This window comes from Gouania willdenowi, unplaced genomic scaffold (assembly GCF_900634775.1).
Source record: "Gouania willdenowi unplaced genomic scaffold, fGouWil2.1 scaffold_273_arrow_ctg1, whole genome shotgun sequence".
Classification (NCBI taxonomy): domain Eukaryota; kingdom Metazoa; phylum Chordata; class Actinopteri; order Blenniiformes; family Gobiesocidae; genus Gouania; species Gouania willdenowi.
In genome coordinates, this window is record NW_021145031.1 from 291,162 (window position 1) to 300,679 (window position 9,518).

The following is a 9,518-nucleotide window of genomic DNA, read 5'->3' on the forward strand; positions in this document are numbered from 1 at the left end:
ACTTAAATATGATAATGTTTACAAGAAAATAATGCTTAAAATCAGAATTTAATGAAAGACAATTTACCCTAAAATAAGAGTTAAAAAACAAAACAAACATTTGAGACATATCTTTCTACACTTTTATTGTGCAAAAATCACAATGTCAAGACCACAAACCAGAGCAATAACCAATAGCCCCACACGACTGTAGTTTAACATCATTGAACAGGAGCCACATTTTAAAAGGAGGGACTTAATGCTGCTGAACTACTTAAACTAAAACTGATGTTTAAACTGTCTTAATCATGAAACTTTCTCCATTCAGCCATAGATTTTTTGTAGGAAGTAGTCATGTCCTTCTCATGGATGGCATCTAACAAAACCTCTGTCTGTAGCACAGACAGGAGGGTAGCAATGCACTTGGGATATGTGAGGTGAAAGGTGTAATAACAGCCAAGAAGATACATCACGCTTTCACTGAGGTCTTCTTTGGGGAAAGTCAGCAGAGGAACTGTTCCAATGACCAGGATGCAGTTTGTCTCACAGACAATCACCACAGGGCTGACCAAGGGTCTTGATTGAAGGTAAGTGTTGGGGTCCTCTGCTGACTAAAACAAACAATTAATTAAATCTTCACCCAACTATATAAGTTTGAACAAAGTACATGATAATAGAAACACTCCTTAACAACTGTGACACACACAAAGACGGAACTGCATCGCCCTCGTCCGACAGAGCAGTGATCAAATCCGAACCGAGCCCGATAGGCATTAAGATATTTCTAGATAAGTTCTAAATATTTGTCCGAGCCCGACCGAATCCGTTGGGTTCCGACAGGTCCCGTCGGACTTCGGTCGGGTTGCAGCACTCTAATATATACACAGGTGCTCGTCCTATAATTAGAATATCATGAAAAAGTCACTTCTGTTATTCAACTTAAACTGTGAAACTAATAAATGATAGACTCATTACATGCAAAGTGAGATATGTATAGCCTTTATTTGTTATAATTTTGATTATTATGGCTCAGCTTGTAAAAACCCCAAATTAAAAATCTCATAAAATTTGAATATTTTGAAAATGGACTGTAAGCCATAATCATCCAAATTATAAAAAATAAAGGCTTGACATTATGTCACTTTGCATGTTGAGTCTATATCACATATTAGTTTCACATTTTAAGTTGAATTACAGAAATAAATGAACTTTTTCATGATATTCTAATTATATGTGTGTGTGTGTGTGTGTATATGTATATTAACCTTACCTTCAAAATGTGAATCAAAGCATCACTTGGGTGTCCCAACCTCTTCGGCAGAGCTACATGCGAAGGGAACATCTGAGGCAGTACTTTCAGGACAGCAAGTGCATTATTTACTGTTTAAACAATAATAATATATCATAATGATTTTAGGTCTTTGTGTATGTGGGTAACAGCAAATAAATCATCCTTACCTTAGTCCTGCAGTGGTGGTCCTATGAATTTTTTGAACACCCCATAAAACTGTGCCTGGTTAAAAAATCCCAGCCAACGTTTCTTCAGCTCCATTGTGAAGAAGGGGTTTCCTTTATCAAGGATTCGCTGGAGTTCATCGATGATCTAACAGTAGAGATTTAAATTAAGAGGCCTTCGTTCAAGTGAAATATACAAGTTAAGTGAGAAAAAAATACTTCCATGGCCAAGTTCTTTAAAACATGGATATGCCTGCAGTATCTTCATAGGCCTGTCCTGTTCCTTCATCACATCAGAGTCAATGAAAGCTCGTCTAGATTGGAACTCCAATTCCAGCAGCTGGGATACATCTTCCTTGTTGGGTTTGTTCTTAGTTTTGTACAAATCCTGCAGAGTTTTATAGTGTCTCGCTTGGCTCTTTGGGCTCTCTGGGAACACAAACAAAAATGATATCAAAATAAAAGCAATACACCAACTATTTATAACACTGTGTTGACAACATGATATACAAATGAAAATATTACTTAAGCATTTAGTAAATGTAAAAGTAAAGTCAAATTCTAACCTATAGCACTAAAGAGATCCACCTCTTGGGAAGTACTTGTAGAAGGAGTTGACTTCTCTAGGATCACAGTGGAGGAAGACGACGAGGCGACTGATGAAGCAGCTGAAGAGACTGAAGCAAGGGGAGGAGAAAGGTTCATCACTCTCTTCAGTGCCCGTCGCCTGGCTGCTCTGGAATTTTAGGCCTCTAGGTCCTTTTCTTGATGGGGTTGGACCTTGCTTCTTTTTTGGAGTTGTCACATTCTGAACCCTTTTCAACAACTGCTTCTTCACCATTTCCTAAAATAACAAAACAATAAAAACAAACTATTATTACCATTGGTAACAGATTAAAAAAATAATTCCTCAACAAAATGAGAGACTTACCCATTCAGGTGTATTGGACGTAGACTTGTCTCACAGCATTGGGTAGTATTCTACTAGACGCTTAGCCATGGCAGTCAGTTCATGGGAGCCTGGGTACTTAAAATCATCCTCGGACGCTCTTTTCATAGCAATCATGCCTGTTACTGTATTCCTAATGAGTCTACAGAGCAAGTCTTTTGGCATGGTGTAATCTTCGTCTTGTCCAGCACGCTGCTTTTCAAAGTAAGCACTTCTTGCTAGTTCTAGTTCTGTGTCAGTGTATATGACATACTCTGGACTAATGAGCCGAAGCTTTTTAGTGGCGCCTGAACAATCTTTGTGTTTAGGTTTTGGAGAATTGAAGGGTGTTGGAGAGCTGATGTTGCTGTCAGAGGAGGAGGAAAACAAAGGCGTAGATGGGCTGTCTATAACAGAAGTGTCAAGAGCGGGGCCATCCAATTTCTGACTCTGCAACATAAACACAACAGACATTTGGCCTCACTTCTAACAGTTAGGGGCAAAACTCTTATACAAACAATAAATACAGCTCACCTCCATATCCACATGAACAAGTTGCCAAATGTGTCTTCTTCTTAAAAAGTTTTCTGACCCAGGAAACAGGTCTCGCAAATCCTCCTTAGTGAGGCTGGGCAACATGGCCATCTTCACACCAGCAGCTAATAAAAAACAAATATTTGAATAAATATGGCAGTTATTAAAGTTTAAACTAAATATTCCAATCAGCTGTATAAGTGTGCATTACCTCTGTTGATTGAAAAAGCAAAAATCTGTATACCTGTAGCACACTGACTGAATTAATATTACTGACAAAACCGTAAAAAAGAAAGAAATACCAGTACCACAAATAAAATGAGTGACAAGTAACAAATTTCAAGGTTAAAAACAAATCAATCAAAAGTTGAAGTAGTCTCTCAACACATGCAAAGCGTTAGCTAGTTAGCATTTAGCATGTTGCTATAAAAGATAATACACAAATTTTACCTCTTAATACTGAAGCTGATATACTGTCCATCTCTGGATATGTTTCGCTCGCCCCATCTTCATCCACACATTGTTGGCACACATTTTCTTCATTCCTCTACCTAATTTGTGGTCTGTCCTTAACCTGACTTAAAATAATTCTCAAAATCCAAACACAATGTTCTAATAAATGTTTTTTTTTTTTTTTAAAAAAAACAGTAAAAAAAAAAAAAAAAAAAAAAAAAATACAGCGAGTGAGGTACGTACGTACGTACGGGAGTAACCATTTTTTTCTTGATTTTTTATTTTATTTTTTATTATTATTATTTTATTTTACTTTATTTTTTTTTTTTAGTCTTGATTTTTTTTTTTTTTTTTTTTTTTGCGGGGAAGCCTGCAAGCTCTTCCCACACAAAACACAGGTGGAGACAGGCATCGTGTTTCTGAGTGGCTGGAGGAGGAAAAAGAGTGAAAATGACCGAATGTACATTCCTCTGGAAACCCTCGCTCACGCAGAAAATCCGAAAATTCGGTCATTTTCACTTTTTTCCTCCAGCCACTCAGAAACACGATGCCTATCTCCACCTGTGTTTTGTGTGGGAGGAGTTTGCAGGCTTCCCCGGAAAATAAAAGAAAAAAAAATCAAGTAAAAGTAAATAAAAATAATAATTTTAAAAAAAAGACAAAAAAAAATTTAACCAAAAAAAAAAAAAAATATCAAGAAATAAAATGACTACGTACCTCACTTGCTGTTTTTTTTTTTTTTTTTTTTTTTTTTTTTTTTAATAATTTTTTTTACTGTTTTTTTTTCTTTCTTTAATTACTGGCTCTGTTTTGTTTTTTTGTTTTTTAGTGGCCCTAATCCTCTTCCGCACACCCCTTATTTTAGTTTAAAAAGAAAATATTCTACTTTTCTAAATGTTATATCTTAATTTAGAATATTTCATTTGATGCTATAAACTACTGCAATTTTATTCACTAATGTGTTTATATTTACTGTTGTCACTTTAAAGTAAGATTGCTTTTACTTGAGCACACATTATTCTGCCTAATGTACCAACTATATGTAGTTATTTGTCTGCATGTACCTAATTAGACTTATTTTTTTCCCAATAATCTCAGAAGACATGCTACAATGTTTGTGATAAATACGAGGGCCAAGTCTAACATATCACAGGTAACTGCTGTCAGTTGCATTCTGTTGCATTTATATTTTTTGACATGACACAACCTGATAACAAATATATAAATATATATATTTTTTATTTTGCATGGTTCAGAAATCTGTGAACACCATTGTTGCTGGACAACAACAGTACCAGTCTTCTCTAATGGGCCGCCTCAAGAAGCAGATGAAAGACGTGAAAGAAACATTCTGGAAATGACTCCTCAAGTCAGCTGGAAAGGGTTGGCCTGGATGTATTTGACCGGTTTGTTGATCCATTTGCTGAGGTGGCAACAACCTTTCAACAGGACAGTTTCATGAAGAAACAGTTTGATTCTTTGGAAGCAGAGGGAATTCCTGTTGCTCAAATCCTATGCAGAAAAAAAGGTGCAGACTACTCTATCAAGAGCAAGCTGTTTTACTATGTGCCGTTAGTTGAAAGTCTGGATCAGTTTCTCTCACATCCCAGGATTTGGTCAATGGTTGAGGTGGGCCCTAAAAAGTACAATGAAGGATTTGTTTATGACATTGTTGATGGTGAACTTTTCAAGTCACACCCCATATTTTCTACCAAACCAGATGCACTGCAGATAATTCTGTACACTGATGAAATAGAGATTTGCAATCCACTGGTCCTGTGCTTCAAAAAACAAACTACTAATGGTGTACTACACATTAGGAAATATAAACCCAAAAAACAGATCAAAACTGGCTGCCATCAGGCTACTTGCCATGGCAAAATATGCAGATCTTCGACAGCCTGGGGTGGACCCCATATTGAACAGAATTAAGGAGGACTTGGACAAGTTGGCCAACGGTGTTGAAATTCACACGCTTTGCCTTCAGTAAGTGCAGACACTACGAGTGTTACCTTCAGGACATGCAGTCCCAATTCAGTGAGGATGCATTTATGAAAAGAACTTTGGAGAGGCATGTGAGACAGTGTGATGAGATTGAAAAGGCACAAACAGACTTGCTTCGCAACAGTCTTAAAACAACGTATGGAATTAACAAAAAGAGTAAGTTAGTGGAATTTCCCAATTTTGATATCATCCAACAAACACCACAGGACATTATGCATGTGATCCTGGAGGGCATCGCCCCACTTGAAGTAAAATGTGTTTTGAATCATCTCGTTCAATCAGGACAGGTGGATCTGGACTCAGTGAATTTTAGTATACTTGGTTTTCCCTACTTCCCTCTAGATGTAAGGGATCGACCCACACCAATATCTGTTAACACATTAATGTCCAACGACAACAAGCTGAAACAGTCATCAGGTCAAATGCTTGTGATGTTACAGATTCTGCCATTTATTTTGCCAAGCTTGAATGTAAATGAAGAGGGTCGACTGATACTGGAGCTGATAGACATTGTACAGATTGCATTTGCCCCAGTTCTTTCAATAGCGACCATCTCAAAGTTAAAAGCACTGATTGAAAATCATTTGAAACGTTGGAAAGAGCTCTTTCCTGACCACAATGTAACACCTAAGCAACATTACATGATTCATTTACCATCACAGATATGATCACTTGGTCCAATGGTTAGACACATGTTCATGCGTTTTGAGTCCAAACATGTCTTCTTCAAGCAAAAGGCCACAAAACAAATATCTGCAAGTCTTTGATGACTCAAAACCAAATATATGAAAACTGTCAAAATGTTGATCTTTCTGTGAACCCTGTTTTCTCAAATGACCGTGATTTGGGACCAGTGTCTGAGGTTGGCAATATGCAAATTCTCACTGAAAAGTTGAGACTATCCTTGGGTCTCAGTGAAGTAAAGCATGAGGTGTCAGTGAAATGGATTGTCATTAACGGTAACAAATATATAAACAAAAGTCTTTGGTCCTAGCTAATGTACATAACCGCACTGTCCCACAGTTTGGAAAGATCAAAAACATCTTTGTTGTCAATTCTACATGTGTTTGTTTTGTCAGACTGTGTGCTTTGACAGACAGCACATGTGTTATCAGGTTGAAGTCCCACATAATGATCAGGACACTGAGGTAGTGGAGGTGGAGAAGTTGGTGGATTACATGTCTTATTACATTCTAAACAATGGAAATCAAACTTATGTTCTCGTGAAATACTATCTGGCAAATGTTATGGAACTGCACTGCAACTGAATGGTTTCTTTCCATATAAATGTGGCTGGCTGTAACAGCTATTAATGATGTCTAAACATGCTCGGCTGGTGATAATAATGTAATGATGAATGATGGAGCATGTAAGAACAGTTTTAATCATATGACATGTGAATTAAATAAATTGCTTAGAGAGAATCTATATGACAGTTGTGTCTTTTGTTTTGATACTTGTATTTTTCCATTTGTATTATTACTAGATTATGCAAAATCTTAAAATAAGAACATTTTACTTATGAAACTCCAGGTGCGGTCCTTTGATTATTTGTCAAACATCTTAAAATGTGTAAAATGCTTGATTTAAGCCTCAATGTACTCATTACTAGCTTTTAATACTCAACAACAAGACTATTCAACCATATAAGATAATTAAGTAATAATTATATTAAAACTAGCAAAATTATCTTGCCTGACAAATTCATTTTGAGCAAAAATAACTTGTCAGCCAAAAACAAGAAATTTTTGCCTTAATTTAGGAAATTATATCTTGCCTAGATTTCACTTTTTCCAGTGTAACCTTTTAATTGTATACAGTCCCTCCTATGTATTGGAATGGAAAGGTCTATTCCTTTGTTTTTGTTGTAAACTGAAGACAGTTGGGTTTCAGATCAAAACATGAATATGAGAAAAAAGTTGAGAATTCCAGCTTTTATTTATTTCATGGTGTTTACATCTAGATGTGTTAAACAACTCAGGACAGACCTGTTTTGGTACATGGGACAATAAAGTTTGGGAAACAGTGTCATGTACAAATTCCATGGTACATAATATCAGCCATTTGGATTAATTCTTAAAACTTTTCTAATCTTACCCACTTGTATTATCTATTTAAAAGTGGACAAAAAAAAGTAAGAGAGTGTTTGTTTTCAATGTTCACATAATGGGTGTGATATAGCAGGAGGAGACTTTTTTATTACTATTTAATACCTGTAAGTAAAGTAACTGCATACTATGAGTGTACCAAAAGAAGATCAGGATGTGCTACACATGCGGGGGTTTAAACCCAAATTTCAAAATGACAGGACAAGATTTCCTTGTTTATGTGAGTTTTAGTGTTGAAATACTGAATACTAACCTTGTGTCCTTTCTATCTACTTTGACAGTGTCTCAACTATCAGTAGGGCAGGTTCTGTGCAGCAGCTCAACTAAATACACCATCATTGAGTTCATGGGAGAAGGTTGCTTTGGTAAAGTGGCCAAGTGCCAGGTTAATTCCACCTGTGAATTAGTGGCAGTAAAAATCCTGAAGGACGAGGTTGTGGAAAACGTGCAGCACGAGGTGAGTGTTTGGATCTCTCCTATAGTTTTGGTGCCTCCCACCATACTTTAACTATGAATTATTTAGAGAATAGTGACAGAAAGATGATCTAATTGTCCTTTTTTCCCCTCCAGCTGACTATGTTGAGTAGAATCAGCACACTGAATGCAGACCACTTTAACCTGGTCAAATTCTACGAGAGGTTTGAATACTTTGGCTGTACCTGCCTCGTCTTTGAGCTGCTTGTGATGGATTTATTACAGTTCCTCAGGACTGAGCTGGGTTCTTCCATGTATGTGCACCAAATCCGCCCCATTGCAAAGCAGTGGCATTGCAAAGCAGCTTTTTATAGTTTGACTAAAATGGTGGGTGTGTGTGTGGAGTCTGGTGTGTGTGTGACACAATGTGGTGCAGAGAGGACGCTGTGCACGGAGCTGCATGGATGTGGCTGATGTTTTGAATGTTCAACTCTCGTATCTGCCTCCAATTTAATCTCCTCAAATAATAGTTTACTCATTAACGGTTGGGTGTAGAAATGTAACAAATGACTCTACAAATTACTGTACTTCTTTTAAAACATATTTAAGTACAAGTAAAATGACTGATGTGGAAATATACTCAAAAAAGTACAAGTACCATAAAAGCAACTCAATTACAGTAACTTAATTACTTGTAATCCATTACTTTCACCTCTGATTATAATCCTGTCTTTTCTCATCATGTTCCTGCAGATGTTGGTAGCATTACAGGGACTCCAATCTCATTGGATCATCCATACTGACATCAAGCTTGACAATGTAATGCTGGCAAACCATGAGGATACTCCATACAAAGTCAAGCTTATTGACTTTGTACTGGCTATTCCATCCTCTGCTGCCAAGTGTAGGATGCAGCTTCAGCCCATCGGCTCTAGGTATGAGGGTGTCAGCCTGAATTACTTCTGTGTGACTGAAATAAATACCTGAATATTGTACAGTACAGGTACTTAGGTTTCAGTGATTCCTGATGTTTCTTGTAGGGGAATCATCTATAAATTAATTATGGTCATTAACAAACACGTCAACAACATTTAATGGTAAATGTATTCACATTTAATTTGAGTAAGGTCCAACAACACTTTAGTTTATATTAACAGGATGTTAACTTTTCTGCTCTCATTTTCACTATTCAATGAAACCTGTCTGCGTGTCTGCGTGTCTGTTTGTCTGTCGGTGTGTCTGTCTGTCTGTGTAGCTGTGTCTGTCTGTCTGTGTCTGTCTATGTGTCTGTCTGTCTGTCAGTCTATGTGTCTGTCTCTCTGTGTGTCTGTCTCCCCGTGTGTCTGTCTAATTGTCTGTCTGTCTGTGTGTATGTCTGTTTGTCTGTCATTGTGTCTGTGTGTCTGTCTGTCTGTCTTTCTGTGTGTGTGTGTGTTTGTCTGCCTGTCTGTCTGTCTGTCTGTCTGTCTGTCTGTCTGCATGTCTATCTGTCTGTCTGTCTGTCTGTTTGTCTGCCAGTGTGTCTGTCTGCCTGTCTGTGTGTCTGTCTCTTTGTCTTAGTGTCTGTCTGTCTGTGTAGCTGTCTGTCTGTCTGTCTGTCTGTCTGTCTGTCTATGTGTGTGTGTGTGTGTTTGTCTGCCTGT

General features: G+C 37.2%; 1 protein-coding gene and 1 long non-coding RNA gene across 2 annotated transcripts; one reads left to right on the forward strand and one right to left on the reverse strand.

Moving 5' to 3' along the window:
- Positions 1-110: 110 nt before the first annotated feature.
- On the reverse strand, positions 111-1,463 carry LOC114459212 (uncharacterized). Its single transcript, XR_003673271.1, has 3 exons — positions 1,438-1,463; positions 1,250-1,359; positions 111-590 (listed from the first exon to the last, which is right to left on the reverse strand). It is a non-coding gene; the product is annotated as an uncharacterized LOC114459212 (long non-coding RNA).
- Positions 1,464-7,666: 6,203 nt separating this feature from the next.
- On the forward strand, positions 7,667-8,970 carry LOC114459200 (homeodomain-interacting protein kinase 1-like). The gene is made up of 4 exons (XM_028441528.1): positions 7,667-7,918; positions 8,032-8,262; positions 8,629-8,810; positions 8,916-8,970. Exons 1-4 carry the CDS (start codon positions 7,808-7,810, stop codon positions 8,968-8,970), a joined length of 579 nt encoding a protein of 192 aa, XP_028297329.1. The 5' UTR covers positions 7,667-7,807.
- The last annotated feature ends 548 nt before the right edge of the window (positions 8,971-9,518 follow it).

Bases quoted from the DNA above. Each gene is read 5' to 3' on its own strand.
- LOC114459200 (XM_028441528.1), top strand. From the start codon at position 7,808: ATGGGAGAAGGTTGCTTTGGTAAAGTGGCCAAGTGCCAGGTTAATTCC. The intron at 7,919-8,031 runs GTGAGTGTTTGG...TTTCCCCTCCAG, and splicing joins TGGAAAACGTGCAGCACGAG to CTGACTATGTTGAGTAGAAT. The intron at 8,263-8,628 runs GTGGGTGTGTGT...ATGTTCCTGCAG, and splicing joins TTTATAGTTTGACTAAAATG to ATGTTGGTAGCATTACAGGG.